The following is a 19147-nucleotide window of genomic DNA, read 5'->3' on the forward strand; positions in this document are numbered from 1 at the left end:
ATATTATTCATAAAAATAAGTGAAAAAAACTATGCCTACATGAAACAACTAAATGAACTTCATGGACATGAAGTAACCACATACAAGATATTCCATATATATCAAGTTTAAAAACAGGCAAAATTAGACAGAAGTGATTTAAGTCATAATAGCGGTTCTGCTGCCTCCTTCTTTTGACATAGGGGGAGTCATAAAGGAGGAAGCCGCTAGGTTGCAGGAAGTCACAGAAATGATGATGCCCAAAGATGACAGAGGGCCAAACAGGATAGCAGGTCAGATCTTAAATTGTTTGCAGTTATGGAGAAATGGTAGCCAGGAGACCATGAACTGGAACTATTTCAATTTGGAACAGAAACCTCATCTGCGGTTTCAATTTCGTTTGAATCTAGCACAGGAAATAGTGGAGGACAGATAAGCCTGGCGTGCTACAGTCCATGGGGTTGCAAGGAGTCGGACCCAACTTAGTGACTGAACAACAAAGCACAGACTCTGAGGACAGCAGTTCATGAGCCATTAGATGTAATAGTTATAGGGAGAGTTTGGCCATGGAATGTGGCATATTCTATAAAGCAGACACAGAAGTCTAACAGTGTGGAGGTGAAGAGTATGTAAAGCAAGGACTGTACTTAAAACCAATTAGTGATCTTCAGCATGATCTTATTTCAACAATGTACCATTGCTTATATGGTACTTCCATTAAACTGTTGCAGTGAATATTTATTGATATTTTTTTGAAGACTTCTACAGTAATTTTATTATCTAAAATTCCTCTCTCTTGTTTCAGATGAAGACTCTGGAGCTGAAGTGGGTGTACCTGGACTAAAATCACATAACCAGTTAGTAGTATATTCAAGTTGAAAACCTTCTGTTAGCAATTTGTGTTAATACCAGGAACCATGTCCAATCTTTTGGCAGTAGAATACACATAAATGAAGACTCGGCAGATGCAGTTATACACCTGGCCTTCACGCAAGATACGCTAATTCCAAGATGGTAGTATAATTGAGGTGCCTATTCAGTAGGGATGTGGGCAGAATTTTGTTTCTAGAATCCTATTAATTCTTATTGCCTTTTATGGTTTCCTGCAGGGGCTTCATATGTACAGGATTTAATGGCCAGTTAGAAATACCCAACCTTAATTCCAAGGTGTCTTCAGTCCTGTACTGCTAGAGAAAAAGGCTAACACCACACTTATCAAAGTGAAGTGAAGTCACTCAGTCCTGTCCGACTCTTTGCAACCCCATGGACTATAGCCTACCAGGCTCCTCTGTCCATGGGATTTTGCAGGCAAGAGTACTGGAGTGGGTTGCCATTTCCTTCTCCAGGGGATCTTCCCAACCCAGGGATTGAACCTGGGTCTCCCACATTGTAGGCAGACGCTTTACTGTCTCAGCCACCAGGGATATGTTTATCATGCCTTGCAATATTCCTTTTTTCTCTAAAATCATACATGATTGTGAAACTAACACACTTCTGGGCCAGATTAATTCAGAAACCAAGACAATTTGCCTTCAATTGTCAACAGAAGAAAACATCAGAGCATCTTAAGATATAACCTGACACTTGCTCAATATTCCACTATATTTAAAGCTAAGTTCTTTCAAACCTTGGTGAGCTAAAATATTTTAAAAGCATAAAGGTAAGGTATAAAGTAGTGGCAATGAATTCTAACAAATAATCATATGGCTCTCTGTCCTTATCTTTAGTTTATCCTGACAATCATTCTTTCTAGAATTAACTTATATGGGCTTCCCTGGTGGCTCAGCAGTAAAGAAGCTACATGCCAGTGCAGGAGATGCTGGTTTGATCCCTGGGTCGGGAAGATGCCACAGAGAAGGAAATGGCAACCTACACCAGTGTTCTTGCCTGGGAAATCCCACGTACAGAGGAGACTGGCAACATACAGTTCATGGGGTCACAAAAGGGTTGGATACACTTAGCAACTAAACAACAACGGAGGCCACTATGTTGCAGGAGCTACTCTATACCTTGATATGTGTGTGTTCAGTCGCTAAGTTGTGTCAACTCTTTGTGACCCTACTGACCGTATCCTGCCTGGCTCCTCTGTCCATGGGATTTCCCAGGCGAGAATACTAGAGTGAGTTGTCATTTCCTTCTCCAGGGATCTTCCCAACCCAGAAATCAAACCTGAGCCTCCTGCATCTCCTCCATTGGCAGATTCTTTACCACTGAGCCACCTGGGAAATCCCTACATCTTGATATAAGTAGTGGTTAAAAGTACTTACATATATAGTAAGATTTTTACATTCTATTCTTTGTGAATTATATCATGGTATAAAAGAAAACACATATGCTATCTCTTAAGACTTTACTTACTGCATAATTTATCCTTTAATTTTTCCCTTTTAGTTTGACAAAGTGTTTTTTCCCTTGATAAAGAACATGAGATCATCAATATCCAGTTGACCTTAGAATTAAAGTATGTTAAGTCTCATATGGCAAATTTACTCTGAGAGGGGAAAAAAGCGCCATCTTTCTTCAAGAATTAGAGTAAAAAGGAAGCTTAATGTGCATAATCCAACTATTTTACACCATTAGATAATCTTTTTAAGCAGGACATCGAAACGTTCATAGAACAAAAGATCAAATGAAGAACTGTAGTAAAACAAACTTCTGTAAAATCTGTGTCCCTTTGATACTGTCTTGGGGCACAGAAAGAACTGTAACAAGTTGAGTAATATATATGCTTTTTGTATTTTAGTATCAATGAGAATAAAGTAGGTAGTGATCATTATGTACTTGTCATTGTGGTAAGCAGAGCCAGCTAAAAGGCCTGACAGCTCAGGGATTCAGGCATCAATCCTGAAAATAACTATTTCTGAAGGCACTGAAAATCCATTAGAATCTTAGATACAGGTTACCTGCAGAGGAGCTAAGGAAAAGCTACACACATCGCCTCTAAAGGGAGAGTTAAGCACCACTACGGCAAGCTTATTATGTTTGCAACACTTAGCTCTCTTCTATCAACTCCTTATAAAAGACATTATTTCAACACTGTTTTAAATGGAAAGGTTTATAACCAGCGATTTTAAACTCTTTAAAGCCATGCAGCAGCAGATCCTTAATGAATAATCAACTTCTTTAGTTTCTCTAACTATTGTGGTTAATGAGAGATATTAACCACATATTAACTACTGTGTGAAAATGAGAGACACAGTGGGTTTAAGGCAAGGCAAAAATGGGGCACACCCTTGACCTCACTGAACATCAGAGAGCATTTTCATTCAGGACTCACGTAACAAAAGAGAAAATTTACCTGCCAAGCTGGAACAGAGGTTGAGTTGGACATGACTGTTTTTTGCAGCTCGTCGAGTACAGTATCTGGGAGAGGTTTTCGTGACTCCAGGAGTGGTTTACACTGAACTTGTCTCAAGAGTAAGATAACAGCTGGTTGATCAGGGTTACTTTTTAAATTCTAAAAATCAAACCCAAAACAGAAATTCGTGAAACAGGTTCTGAAATGTTAAATGTAAAAGGCAATTAAGCTATTCTCCATACTGAAAAAAAAAAAAACAACCCTGAATTTAACCTTATTAAAAAATAACAGCAAAAGTAAAAAAAAGAACACTGATCATCTTGGGAATATCAAACTCTATACTTAAATAAACTCTAAAATCAGTAATACTACTACTGTAGTTTATAAATTGTCACTTTTAGATTTAGTATGTCCCTTTGACTTGGTTTATTCTTAGGTGATAGCCTGAAAAATTTAGAGTCTGCATATAAATAGCTGAACTAAGAAAATAAAAAATTAACAGTGAAGGCTAGTATTACCCCTTATTTGGAAGAAACTGTGTTATGTAAGAGGGGCTTCCCTGGTGACTCAGAAGTAAAGAGTCCGCCTGCAATGCCAGAGATTCAGGAGACACGTGTTTGATCCCTGGGTCAGAAAGGTCCCCTGGAGGAGGGCATGGCAATCTACTCCAGTATTCTTGCCTGGAGAATCCCATGGACAGAGAAGCCTGGCGGGCTATAATCCACAGGGTTGCAAAGAGCTGGACATGACTGAAGCAACTGAGCATGCACATACTATGTAAGAAGGAAAGAGCTATAATTTTTTTCCTTTCTCAACATCTTAATAAAGATACACATTGTCCTTCCTCCAGGCACAGACTTCTTATACATATTTCCCTAAGCCATTTATTTATACCTTAAAACATATACATACAGACATAAAAGAATTATATGTATATGTATATATATTTATAAATGTATATATTGTTTATATGTATATATGTATTATAATTATATATACAATATGTAATATGTATCCACAATATACACATACAAGAAGTTAAGGCTAGTTCTCCAAGCAAGTCCTTCCACTATTGTTTTAGACATATCTTTCTTTATTGTCTGTCTCTCAATAATCTAATTCTTTATCTTCTGTTAGGTCATAGTTCTAAATGTCCTTATTTCTGAAAGGTATGTAATTGCTTTTTTCTAAGTAAGAGATTGGAACCTTAAAATGACAAGGAAAGGTTCATACTCTCTGTCAGAGAGAGTAAGAAGCAACCGCCAATTTACGCTCACTAAACATTCATTGTATTATACTGAACTGTCCTGAACCTAGATGGAATTTCTTAAATAAAAGAGATAATGTATGATTCTGCTTTTCAAAGAATTCAAGGACCAAAGGGATCTTCAAAGATCCATTCCTCTCTCTCTGTAAAATTCATAGTGATCTTTCAAAAAACATTTCTAGAAAAACAACACAATCTCCCAGGTAAATATTTATGGGGGAAAAAAAAAAAAAGGTGTTTTCAGGAAAAGTGATGCCTAAAACTCTCCTTATTCATTAAGTTATTTTTGAGTAGGTTTATAAAACTGATTTGTTCATTCAATAAATATTTATTGAGCCTCTACTATGGGTCAGGCAAAGTCTAAGAATTTACTCACAGAGACTACAATCCAGGTAGGTAAAAACTGATTACTCACTAATTTCAGTCACCCACTTAACAGTCCCCACAGTCATTCTATATGGTTCAGAACTTTGGGAAAATGCAGGGATGCTGGAAAACATAGCATTCTAAAGATAGTAACTAGAAATCAAAGGAAAATACTACTTCCATAAGAAATACCCCAAATAAATTCAACTTTGAGTCTCAAGAGTCAGACACATGTGAGCTTAAACAGCAAGTCTATCAATTTCTACCTGTGAACTCTTATGCAAATTAGTTACACTCTTTAAGCCTTAGTTTTCTCCTTTGTATAAATGGGGATAATAATATATACCTACATTACAGGATTGTTGTGAAGGTCAAATACAAACTGGTAAATGTATTAACTAGCCTATAGTAAATACTCAGTTAATGCTGGTTATTATCTTCATTATCATCACCACCACCATCACAACCAAATGCTCTCTAAATAATGTGCACTCTATTTTTGAAGTTATTTTCCAAGTAGGATAAGAATTCATGAATCTCAATTCCATAAAAATACCTTTGTGCAGAGGGCTTCAGCTTCAGATATTCTTCCTGTGTCTATTAGACCAGTGACAGCTTGAGAGAGAGACCACCTTTCAAGAGACTGGTTGTAATTTTCAAAGAATTCTTTGTCTTTAACTACAATAAAACAAGTCAATGTTAAAACTTTTTTCTGCAGTTTATAATGTGTTCTCTGAGAAGTAATTATTAAGTATGACAATTAAACTTACCATACAATACAACTTTTACACATACCACTGAAATAACACAGAGTATCTCAACACGAGACAGGTTTCTGAAAAGTTTCATAGTAGGAATATTTGTGGCTGAATAACTTAAGACTTTTTATATTTGTGACTTACATTAAAAAAAATCAGTCTTCAGTAAAACTGAAAATAATTCAATGAGAAAAGTAAAGATTTATTGCAATATAATTGACATGATAAACTGCACACATTCAAACTATAAATCTGATAACTTTTGACATAAGCACCCATCTATGAACTATCACGACTATCAAGATAATAAATGCATCCACCATCATGAATAGCTTGCTCCTACTCCTTGGTAATCCTTCCTGTCCCCAACCCACCTCTCCTCTTTCCCTCTGTCCCCAATCACTCATTATTTTTACTCACAATAGATCAGTGTGCATTATCTGAAATTTCATATAAATGAAATCATAAAGTATAAACTCTTTGGCATGTTTCACAGTGTTTAACATGGTAAACTTTATACATTCATTTCCAAATATTGAAGCAGCCTTGCATTCTTAGACTAAACCCCACTTGATCATCATGTAGTACTATCTTTTTTGTGTGTTACTGGGTTTGAATTGTGAAAGTTTTGTTATAAATGTCTGCATCTGTAGTTCCGTAGTTTGCTTGTAATGCCTTTCTCTAGTTTCAGTATTTATGAAATGCTGACCTCATAGCTTGGATTGCAAGGAGATCCAACCAGCCCATTCTAAAGGAGATCAGCCCTGGGCGTTCTTTGGAAGGAATGATGCTAAAGCTGAAACTCCAGTACTTTGGCCATCTCATGCGAGGAGTTGACTCATTGGAAAAGACTTTGATGCTGGGAGGGATTGGGGGCAGGAGGAAAAGGGGATGACAGAGGATGAGATGGCTGGATGGCATCACCGACTCAATGGATCTGAGTTTGAGTGAACTCCAGGAGTTGGTGACGGACAGGGAGGCCTGGCGTGCTGCGATTCATGGGGTCGCAAAGAGTCGGACATGACTGAGCGACTGAACTGAACTGACCTCATAGCAGAAGTTAGGAAATGCCACCTTTTCAATTTTCTGGAAGAGTTTGTATAGAGCTGGTATTATTTTTTACTTCAATGTTTGGCAGAATTCTGTCTGGCCCTGGAGTTTTCTATATAAGAAGATTTTTAACTATAAATTCAGTCTCTTTAACACATATAAAGCTATTCAGTTTATTTCTTCTTAAGTGAGCTGTCTCTTAAGGAATTTATCCATTTCATCAACATTGCCAAATTTAGGGGCATAAAATTGTTCTTATGATTCTCTTATGAGCCTTTTTGGGCTTCTCTTGTGGCTCAGTTGGTAAAAGAATCCACCTGCTATGCGGGAGACCTGGGTTCAATCCCTGGGTTGGCAAGATCCCCTGGAGAAGGGAAAGGCTACCCACTCCAGTATTCTGGCCTGGAGAATTCCGTGAACTGCAGTCCATAGCGTCACAAAGAGTCAGACACAACTAAGCCACTTTCACTTTCATTATGAGCCTTTTAATAGCTATAGAGATGCATCCTCTCTCATTCCTGACAATTTTTTCCTGATGCCTGGCTAGAGGTTTATCAATTTCATTGATCTTCTCAAAGAACTAGGTTTTGCTTTTATTGATTTTCTGTTTTCTATTTCACAGATCTCTACTCTTTATTTTCTTTTATTCTGCTTACTTTGGTTTAATTTCCCTTTCTTTTTTCTACTTTCTCAAGGGAGAAGTTGAGATCATCAATTTGAGGCCCTTCTTATTTCCTGAAGTAGACATTTAATGCTACAATTTTCTTATAAGCAGTACTTTAGTATCACAGAATTTTATACATTGATTTTTTACTTTCAAAATACTTTCAGTTCAAAGTATTTTCTAATTTCCCTCCTGCTTCATTCTTTGACCTGGATTATTTGGAAGTCTATTAAATTTTTGAATATTTGAGAATTTTCCAGATTTATTGTTATTGATTTTTAAATTAATTCAACTGTATTAAGATAACATACTCTGTATGATTTTAATTTTTTAAATTTATTTAGATTTGCTTAATGGCTCATAATATGATGTAGTGGTGAAAGTTGCTCAGTCATGTCTGACTCTGCAAACCCATGGACTACTGTATAGTCCCTGGAATTCTCCAGGCCAGAATACTGGAGTGGGTAGCCATTTCCTTCTCCAGGGGATCTTCCCAACCCAGGGATCGAACCGAGGTCTCCAGCATTGCAGGTGGATTCTTTAACGGCTGAGCCACCAGGGAAGCCCCCATAATGTGATATACAGTCTGTGTATACTTGACAAAAATACACCTTCTGCTCTTGTTAGGAGTACTTTCCTATAAATGACAACTGGGTCAAGCTGGTTGATATTGTTCAAGTTTTTACTGTATCTTTACTAATTTCCTGTCTAATTTGTCTAACAATTATCAAGACTGTTGAATCTCTGTAATTATGAATTTGTTGATCTCTCTTTTCAGTTCTACAAGTTTATTTCAGTTCCATAAGTGTATTTTTCCATAATTTTTCACTTTTTTTTTCTACCTATTTTATTGGGAAAAACCACATGGATCTTATGTGTTTTGAAGGTTTGTTACTTGGTGCCTAAACTGTCTTCTTGATAAACTGATTCCAATGTGAAATGTCCCTCCTTATTACTGGAAATATTATGTGCCCTGAAACCTTCGCTTGCTTGAAATTTCTCTTTTCTTAAACATTTACTTACTTGGCTGCGCTGGGTCTTAGTTGAGGCACTCCAGCTTTCTTCTGATCAGTACTGACATAGAGTGCCTTTTCAGTTCAGCTCAGTTCAGTCGCTCAGTCATGTCCCACTCTTTGCGACCCCATGAATTGCAGCATGTCAGGCCTCCCTGTCCATCACCAACTCCCGGAGTTCACCCAAACTCATGTGCATTGAGTCGGTGATGCCATCCAGCCATCTCATCCTCTGTCATCCCCTTCTCCTCCTGCCCCCAATCCCTCCCAGCATCAGGGTCTTTTCCAATGAGTCAACTCTTCACATGAGGTGGCCAAAGTATTGGAGTTTCAGCCTCAGCATCAGTCCTTCCAATGAACACCCAGGACTGGTCTCCTTTAGGATGGACTGGTTGGATCTCCTTGAAGTCCAAGGGACTCGCAAGAGTCTTTTACCATTCTCTAATTTGTTAGATAATTTTTGTCTTTTTTTAAAATCTTTTTTTAAATAGATATATAGCTGATTTACAATGTTTCAGGTATACAAAGAAGTGATTCAGTTATACATATCTACATATGCGTGTGTATATACAGACACACGAATATATATATAAAAAATATATATATTCTTTTTCAGATTCTTTTTCATTATAGGTTATTACAAGTTATTAAAGGGCTTCCCTGGTGGCTCAGTGGTAAAGAATCTGCCTGCGATGCAGAAGATGCAGGAGACCCACATTCGATCCCTGGGTGGGGAAGATCCCCCAGAGGAGGGCATGGCAACCAACCCACTCCAGTATTCTTGCCTGGAGAGTCCCATGGACAGAGGAGCTCGGTGGGCTACAGTCCACAGGGTCGCCAAAGGTCAGACACGACTGAAGTGATTGAGCACTCACGCACAAGATATTAAATATAGCTGACCTGTGTTATACGGCAGGTCCTTATCTATTTTATATAAGGCAGGTACTTGTTGCCTATCTCTTTTACAGATATTTTATAGATAGCACGAGATTACTTTTGTCTTAAAATATAGGTCTATATTTTGCTATGTTTCCTTTAAGCAGTAAAAGCTCTTGCTTTTTTATCCAACCTGTCAATCTGCCTTTTAACTGGGGTACTTAGACCATTTATACCTAACTTGATTATTGATCTGGTTGGGTTTAACTCTGTTGTGCTGTTGTTGTCTCTTTAGTCAATGTTCTCCTTTCTTCCTTTCTTGGATTACTTTTTATACCCCATTTTTTTCTACTTTGGTGGCTTATTGCAAACTTATAACTCTATTATTTTTAGTGTCTACTTAAGAGTTGTGCATCAGTGAATTTTGATATCTGAGGGAGGTCACAGAACAAATCCCCCATGAATACTTACAGATGACTGTAATATTTTACCACTTATAGTATAAAACCTTTACAACAAAATACTTCCATTTTCTCCTCCTGGCCTCTGTGCTATTGTCGGATGTGCTTTAAACAGCTAATTACATGCTAAAGAGATTTCTACCTGTGTCTTTTGTGGATCTGTTTCTACTGACTGATTTTTCTCCTCATCATGGGTGGTATTTTTCCGCTTGTTTGCATGCTTATCAAGTCTTATCTGGATACCAGACATTATGAATTTTACCTTGCCTAATGCTGGATATTTCTGTTCCTATAATCTTCTTAAGCTTTGTTCTGAATGCAGATAAACTCCTTAAAAATGATTTGACCATTTTGTCTTGTTTTTAAGCTTTGTTAGATGAGAATATAATAGCCTTTCATGCAGGGCTAATTCTGTCTATTAGCTTTTGGCAATATCCTTCTGAATACTTTATCTTGAATGTATCATGTATTAAATGCTTTTTCAAACTTACTTGAAGCAGAAACAGCAGATAACAGTGCCAAGTATAAATCCATCCTCTTTGGCTGAGTGCCGCTCACTAGAGCCAGTATATCATCGGCATGACAAGCTGCCATCAGCCCAGCCCAGACAGCAGGATCACCTAGACATAAGAAATACAATTAGGAGCCTTGTCGATATCAACATGCTGCTGAAAACCTACCAAAAGTAAGAGTTTATAAACACCAAAAAATAAAAAAATGGTATCTACAGAAAAGTTCTATTTTCTCAAAGAAAAACTAACTCATAAGACACAATCCTATATTCATCCTTCAAGTTTTGCCATTTTTTCCAAACACATCAGAGGATAAGAAATATCCAATTAAACTCTTCTTCCACTGCTGGTTACATGAGCGGTACCTAGAGTACTATGCTGTTGTAGAAAGGTTAATTACAGTCACATTCATTGAATTCCAAGGACAAATCTCAGTTGTGTTCATCACTTTGTCCCTATACTAAAGGTTCAGTCATAGGAAAAGCAAGGTAACACAATTTCTCAGTTCTTAAGAAAAGTTTGAAGCAAAGGAAAACCTCAAGACAACTCCATTTTACCTATATGCTAACAGCCAAACATGAAAGTCACTTTATCATTCCAAGTGAATCAATTTTGATTATATATCCCTTCATTTATTTGATCTTTTTTTCCTTCCTTCACACCTTGATAGCAGCTTCAGGGCGGTGAGTTGAGAGGTAATAAAAGAGATTATGAGTACAGACTCTTTTCAAGAGTTAACTGTGAAAACAGAAAGCTGAACTCGGATTTGGAATTTAGGTTTTTTAATTTGGTCTTTTATTTCACAAATAATATTTTACAGGTTAATATTTTCAGTCCGTTTGCCCTTAAAGAAAAAATGGATAATTTTAAAATCCTACAAGAGGTTCCAGTTAACAATACAGTCATTTAAATATACTCCTTAGCTCTAGATTTTAATTTTTTCTTATCTAACTGCCCCATCCAACATATACCTTCCATCAAATGTCTGAAGTAGATCTATTTCATTTATAGATTGTACAAGAATCATTAGAAATGTTATGCAGACCAAAAATTTTTACAAAAAATTAAGTAGTTACCTTGATATTACAAAATAGCTTCTGCCCAGATAATGACTACCTTATTTTAAATATCATAGAACATAATTAAATCCAGAATAAGAAAATGGGGACCATTTCCTAGATTTTATGATGCGATCTGCATACTATATAATGAAAGGCACATGACTGAGTCTTAGGCCTGGGTTTTAGGTCTAACAATGCCACTAATTAACTGTGCAGCCACTTTTCCTTTGGAACACATACTTTTATAAAACAAGGCATCTAAATTAAATGACAGCTCAGGTGCCCTCAGGTGTAATATTCTGTAATTTCAGCTGAAGTGGACTCAATTTCTATATTTCTAAGATTAAATGAACAACTCATTTAAGGATCTTATAGTACTGTATAGTTTAGATTTTGGGGGAAGGGATAGATATTAGCTGGAAGCAATTTCTCTTGACATAAATAGTTCAGAAGAATTGTTGTCTTCTCTTCTAGAAATAACCAGCAACTCAAATTCCTTAAGAAACAAAGTGATAATTATTATATACAAATATGTATACATATACACCCATATATATACATATATTATACTAGAAATCTAGAGTTTTTCATATACTTGGCTAAACATATCTTTTAATATCACAGAATCATTAATCTAACAGACATTGGATTTCTTTCCATTCAACTCTAAATTACATTTAAATTTCTATAAAGATTCCTTGGAGTACCATCTACCAAAACTTTGTTTAAAAAAAATGGGCCAAAGAACTAAATACACATTTCTCCAAAGAAGACATACGGATGGCTAACAAACACATGAAAAGATGCTCAACATCACTCAGAGAATGCTCAACATTATCAGAGAAATGCAAATCAAGACCACAATGAGGTACCATTTCACACCAGTCAGAATGGCTGCGATCCAGAAGTCTACAAGCAACAAATGCTGGAGAGGGTGTGGAGAAAAGGGAACCCTCTTACACTGTTGGTGGGAATGCAAACTAGTACAGCCACTATGGAGAATAGTGTGGAGATTCCTTAAAAAATTGCAAATAAAACTGCCTTATGACCCAGCAATCCCACTGCTGGGCATACACACCAAGGAAACCAGAATTGAAAGAGACACGTGTACCCCAATGTTCATCGCAGCACTGTTTATAATAGCCAGGACATGGAAACAACCTAGATGTCCATCAGCAGATGAATGGATAAGAAAGCTGTGGTACATATACACAATGGAGTATTACTCGGCCATTAAAAAGAATACATTTGAATCAGTTCTAATGAGATGGATGAAACTGGAGCCGATTATACAGAGTGAAGTAAGCCAGAAAGAAAAACACCAATACAGTATACTAATGCATATATATGGAATTTAGAAAGATGGTAATGATAACCTTGTATGTGAGACAGCAAAAGAGACACAGATGTATAGAACGAACTTTTGGACTCTGTGGGAGAGGGAGAGGGTGGGATGATTTGGGAGAATGGCATTGAAACATGTATACTATCATGTAAGAAACGAATGGCCAGTCTATGTTCGATACAGGATACTTGGGGCTGGTGCATGGGGATGATCCAGAGAGATGATATGGGGAGGGAGGTGGGAGGGGGGTTCAGGATTGGGAACTCATGTACACCCGTGGCTGATTCATGTCAATGTATGGCAAAACCAATACAGTATTGTAAAGTAAAATTTAAAAAAAAACAAACACTTTGTTAAACTAAAGATCAACAGAGCCTAGGTACACAGCCACTACACATAACTATAATTACATTCACTTTCCTGGGCAATCTCACCTTTCTTAAGTGTATTTCACTTACATAATCAAAGACTTACATCAATCATTCTAGATCCACAGTAAGAATTCTTGAGAGCAATTCTATACCTAATAACTTGCTTGAGAACACTTAAAAATCAGACACTTACCTAACATGTAACACAAACAAAACCAAACATTTAGGTTTCTTTTTATTCTATTTCAAAAATGAAAGAAAAAAGAAACAAAGACAGGTCTGTCTACTTGTTTTATAAAATAATATTTGAAATTAGTTACAAGCTTTATAATTTATTGTGAAGATGACATCAAATCTGTTCTTTGTACAATGTTTCCCCACAGTCCTGGCCAAAAGCAACAGTATTCTGATCAAACAAATGTTTGAAGTGCTCTGGTGGAATATATTGTTTAAAGCTATGTTTTATATTAAAAACAGTATTTTGTAAAAATACACCCCATAACCCTACTTTGCCAGACTTTCCAGTTATCTAAAGCATTTTTCCAATAGTAGTAATGGAAGAATGCTGATGCCATTTATAGCAATTCCTCAGGCCTTTGCTGATCAATAGTACACATACAATTCTGGTTAGAACTGAGAAGAGGTTAGTTCAGGTGAGGTCAGCACCCTGTCAGTTCTAACAGTTATAACAGAATACATATCTCCACTCTTCAAGACACTACACATAAAGGTAACTAAACATGTTTATTAAATAATTTAGTAACTATAGATAAACCTGATTAAACTTGACTGATGGGAAAACAGACATAAAACTACTTCTTGAAAGTATATAATTCAGATTTTCAATAATGGTTAATGACCTATCTTTAAAGAGATATTCCTCTGAGCCTACTTCAATAACTAATTATCTCTCAAGTATCAGTAGCTGAATGCAGATAATCAAATAATATGCAAGATCTTAAAATATTTTAAAATTCTCTCATTTTTAAAAGTACAAACTTTGCTTCACAAATGCAAGATGGACAGAATCCTATGCAATGAAATGGATTATATTATATTCACCTGGAGAAAGGAGAGCTGCCTTCTGAATGGTCCTTAGTGCAGTATTTTTCTTATCTTCTGCTGAATTGCTTCCCATAGCCAACTGATTTACTGCAGTGTACAGTAATGCCTTCTACATAAGAGAAAAGAAGAGTGTTAACCATTTCTCTTTACAGCTCCTTGACTTTCAAAGTGATGAAAAATAGTACTATACTGAATATGATGTGACCCCTGAGCTTAAGAAAAAAAATTACTCATTCATCAATAATATTATTTAACAAGTAAAACATTCCCCTGAATTGGGGCAAACTAACCTTTCCATGATTTGAGTCCAGAATATGAGCCACGTTTCCTGCCACTGCACCTCCCTATAATAGCAAACAAATGATTACTTAGATAAATGCATAAACTTTCATGAAAAAGTAAAACTTAAAGACTGATAAAATCTTTACATTAAATCATTTGAAAGGTTCAGTTTTATCACATTTATATTAACTTTTAAACTTCCTGAGAAAGTCAAAGTGTTAGTCCCTCAGTCGTATCCAACTCTTTGTGACCCCATGGACTGTAGCCCACCAGGCTCCTCTGTTCATGGGATTCTCCAGGCAAGAATACTGGAGTGGGTTGCCATTTCCTTTTCCAGAGGATCTTTCTGACCCAGGGATCAAACCCAGGTCTCCCTCATTGCAGGCAGACTTTTTACCCACTGAGCCACCAGGGAAACCTTTAAGCTCCCCAAGCATCAACTTAATACCACTGTTTCAAAAAACCAGTTTAATATTTTTATAAAAGAAAATCTTTTCTACTATGAGAATTTCAACTCTGCTCTTTTACAATTTTCATTAAAGGTCCAACAATTACATGATTTCACAGTGATAACAAACAAACATACAATTTTCTAACAATATACAAGACTGTGAAACAAAGACTCAGTGGAGATTCCACAAAACTTATTTTAAGATAAACTAATATAACTTAACTCCAAGAAAATACAATATTTTTAAAACATCTATAGATCCTAGCAAAATAGGTAATTAAAGTTCAGAGCATCATGAAACTCATCACTGCCTCAATAATCTACTCAATACTAAAAATAAGGAAAATCTATGCAGCATCCTAGGTTTCATAAAGTTGGCTTGAAATTCTTAATTTTTAAAAATTCAGTTAGATGTTTCACCTGGTAAAGAAAGTAAGTTGTAAGAATGATCTCATTTTAAATTAGAAGGACAGGGAGGCCTGGCATGCTGCAATTCATGGGGTCGCAAAGAGTCGGACACGACTGAGCGACTGAACTGAACTGAACTGATACTTCACTTTACATCATTAAGTATATCACACTTAATGATGTAAATAAGTATATAAGACTTTCCTGGTGGCTCAGATGGTTAAGTGTCTGTCTACAATGTGGGAGACCTGGGTTCGATCCCTGGGTCGGGAAGATCCCCTGGAGAAAGAAATGGCAATCCACTCCAGTATCACTGCCTGGAAAATTCCATGGACAGAGGAGGCTGGTAGGCTACAGCCCATGGGTCACAAAGAGTCGGACGTGACTCAGTGACTTTACCTTACCTTAAGTATATCACAAATATTTTTAAAACCATATTTAGCAAATAAAGAAAGCTAAAAATAAACTTTTAAAAAACATGTCAGTATAAAACAAATAGAAGACGAATTTAAAAAAAAAAGATTCACGAGTAAGGTCTGAAATGATTCATCACCGCAACTACTAACTGTGATTTTGCTCAAGTTATTGAATCTTTATGTCTCAAGTACCCTCCTCTACAAAACGAACTTAATTCCAGCTACTTCATAATGCTTTTGAGATTCATAATGCTTTTGAGATTAAATGACAAGACAGATAAAAATGCCAAGCACAGTAGTTGGCATATAAATGCTTCATTCCAGAGTCTAATAATGATGGTCTTTCAGGTTCTTGGAACAAAACATTCACTGAAAATAATAAACTGTAGGATAAAACTTTGCTACTCAAAGTATGGCCTGTATACCAGGAGAACTGACGTTCTCTGGGAGGCTGTCAGAAATGCAGAATATCAGGTCTACCGAATTAGGTTTAAACAAAATTATGGGGTAATTTCATTTCACATTTAAGTTTAATAAGCATAAGAAGCATGTATTCTTAAAAGCACTGGCTAGCTGACAAGATATTAAGGACTTTTCAAGCCAAAACTAAAAGGGAAAACTGAAATCCACAGAGGTATAAGTGAAGGAAGTCAGTTTGCAGTTCCTAAAAAATTTTAATTTTCAGTTTGAAGGACTTGTGGGTGAGAAATTAGAGCCCAGGACTCACACAAGGAGCAAGTATATAGGAAACCTGCACCAAAATAAGCTGAGATTCCCCCACTCCTGGCCAAGGAGCTACACACTCAGATTTAAGGTGAATCAGAACTAGACCAGAATTCAAATGACCCTGAAAACCCAGGCACACAGTAGCCTGTATGGTCCAGAAAGCTCATGCTATAAACCTTCTTTAAGGTGGTTCCAGATTGGTGGAACTCCCAAGTACTGGCATTAAAAAGTACAATTTCTTTCTATAGAAAGGTACCTTAATACTAGGCCTCAAATTATTTCCACCAACAATCTTCAAGTTTACACAGTCAATCAACAAACAAGGCCAGTATGAAAACCAACAGAAACAACAAACAAAAACAGATGTACACAGACTTCAGATACTGGAATTACTACATGTATTAAGTATTCAAAACATAGTAGCTACTACTATAATGTTTACTAACTAGTTATGTAAAGTATAAAAGGCCATATTAACCATAGAAACTAACAAAATACTTTATTGACTCTTGAAAATACCTTGTTGTTATGAACTAACAACAGTGAAAATCCCTTTAATGGAACATCAATGACTTCATATTTAGCCTTATATTTTTAGACATAAGCATTGTTCTAGTTGTTACTTTCTTATCTTTAAGAGACTTAAATAAAATTATCTGGGGGTATTCTGAAACACAATAGCAATGCTTCCGAACTATGAGCTGTGCTTAGTTGATCAGTTGTGTCCAACTCTTCAAGACCCCATGGACTGTAGCCTGCCAGGCTCCTCTATCTGTGGGATTCTCCAGGCAAGAATACTGGAGTGGGTGGCCATGCCCTCCTCCAGGGGATCTTCCCCACCCAGGGATCAAACCCAGGTCTCCCGCATTACAGGCGGAGTCTTTACTGTCTGAGCCACCAGGGAAGCCCAACTTAATCTATATATATTCAAAAAGTCCACCTCCTTCTTTGTATATTCCATAACACCCAGCAGCACAATAGTACATGGAAGAAACTCAGTGTACTACTTGCTGAGTAACTAAGGAATAACTTCATTAAATAAAAGAACTCCCTCGTTGTATTATTTTCCAGAATGATAACAGCAATACTTTAAAATTACATATTACAAAATAAGCTACTTTACCTTTGGTCAGAAGTTAGAACGCTACTCACCTTTGCATTTCGTTGAGTATACTGGGCAACCACTCGGGACAACAGGGACCAAAGAGCAGGATCAGCTGGGTTACTGTAACAATCATCAAAAGCAGAGGGCTTAGAGATGGGAGTTACTTTGTCAACATTTTATTTAGTACCTAAGTTAAGAATCTTTTAAACATCTAAAACAAGTTCAAATTAATTGTTCACATGTGGTTGGAAGTGTCTGAATTTTTAGAAAGAATATTTTATCTCTTTATTAAAAGAAGAAAGAAAAATCAGCAATGTGATGAATACAGAGCCATGAGATCCAATCAGGGAAGTTTAAAGAAATTTAATATGTCACGTTCAAAGAAAACACAGAGATCAGAATTATGGAAGGAAAATAAACTACAGATATAACACTTTCCTGTTGAAAATAAAACAAATAACCACTATGACTAATGATAACAGCTTTCTACTTTCCAAATTTTGAATATATTAATGAATTCTGAGTGGCCAAAAAACTCCTAAAACCATTAAACTGAACAGTATCAACAAACTGACAATATCACCAACTTGAGAGTTTGTAAGGATTTTCATACTAAAAAAGATTTGGGCCTTAATCTGAATAAAGGAAAATTTTCTGTTCTTTTTTTATCAACTGAATTTTGTATTTAAATCACTAGACATGAAAAAATTGTCAATTACCTGGTCCTATATACAGTTTCATAATACCACAATCTGGTTTCCAAATATACACAATTACCTCATTGTATAATCTTAATTGGGAAGATTCCCTGGAGGAGGGCATGGCAACCCACTCCAGTATTCTTGCCCAGAGAATCCCATGGACAGAGGAGCCTGGTGGGCTACAGTCCATGGGGTCGCAAAGAGTCAGACACGACTGAAGTGACTTAGCACGCATGCAAATAATCTTAATAAGGTCTAAATAGCAAAGACAATCTCATCAAGGACAACTGGACCCCAAGTTCACAAGTACAGAATTTACCTGTGAACAGCTTTGGCTGCTTGTCTCTGCACTGCCACACTGCGGCCTTGCAGAGCATAGATGGCTGAAGTAAGCAGGCTCCTCTGATAATCACTGTTCTGTTTGCTGTGCTTCAGTAACTCATTAAGAGCAGCCTTTGACAGTGTAGCATCCTGCATTGCCAATCCGAGAGCACACAGGGCTTGAAGGCTTTCCGTTGTTGGTTCCTTTAAGATAGAGCTGTAAACATATTTTTAATTGCCTATTAGCAGTGAGTATAATAGCCTGCAGCTATTAGAACACACTGAACAGCAGAAAAAACACTGTACTTATAGATTAAACATAAAATTAAGTTCCATGGTTTCTAGGAACTGTAACTTCCCTGAATTTCTGAAGCAGTTACAAGGTACCAAGGGCCTTCATAGAGCATCAGTAGCCAAATTTCTTTTCTGGTCATTTTATCTACGTTTAGAAACAAATACACAGCACAGTCTCACAGTTCTAGGTAGATAATTAAAATAATTTTGCTAAAATCTTTTGGTTTCAGTAAAATCCTAAAAGGCATGAATAATAAAGAAAAATCCTTAATCTAAGATCTGATTTTTATCATTTGCAAAAACATTCTGTTTTACTGCTCTGTGGTATTTGAAACCAGACCTAGTATATATAAGTAC

General features: G+C 36.4%; 1 protein-coding gene across 1 annotated transcript in view; it reads right to left on the minus strand.

Annotated features, from left to right (window-relative positions):
* The window catches only part of SKIC3 (SKI3 subunit of superkiller complex), a 90386-nt gene that overhangs the window by 18597 nt on the left and 52642 nt on the right, over positions 1-19147 (minus strand). Inside the window, exons 30-36 of the mRNA XM_068980348.1 lie at positions 18495-18713; positions 17522-17594; positions 14377-14430; positions 14084-14195; positions 10224-10352; positions 5467-5588; positions 3278-3436 (exon numbers count right to left, since the gene is read on the minus strand). Coding sequence (XP_068836449.1) covers positions 3278-3436; positions 5467-5588; positions 10224-10352; positions 14084-14195; positions 14377-14430; positions 17522-17594; positions 18495-18713 — 868 coding nt within the window. The remainder of the gene's footprint in view (positions 1-3277; positions 3437-5466; positions 5589-10223; positions 10353-14083; positions 14196-14376; positions 14431-17521; positions 17595-18494; positions 18714-19147) is intronic.

The sequence above is a fragment of the Capricornis sumatraensis genome, chromosome 9 (genome assembly GCF_032405125.1).
Source record: "Capricornis sumatraensis isolate serow.1 chromosome 9, serow.2, whole genome shotgun sequence".
NCBI lineage: Eukaryota > Metazoa > Chordata > Mammalia > Artiodactyla > Bovidae > Capricornis > Capricornis sumatraensis.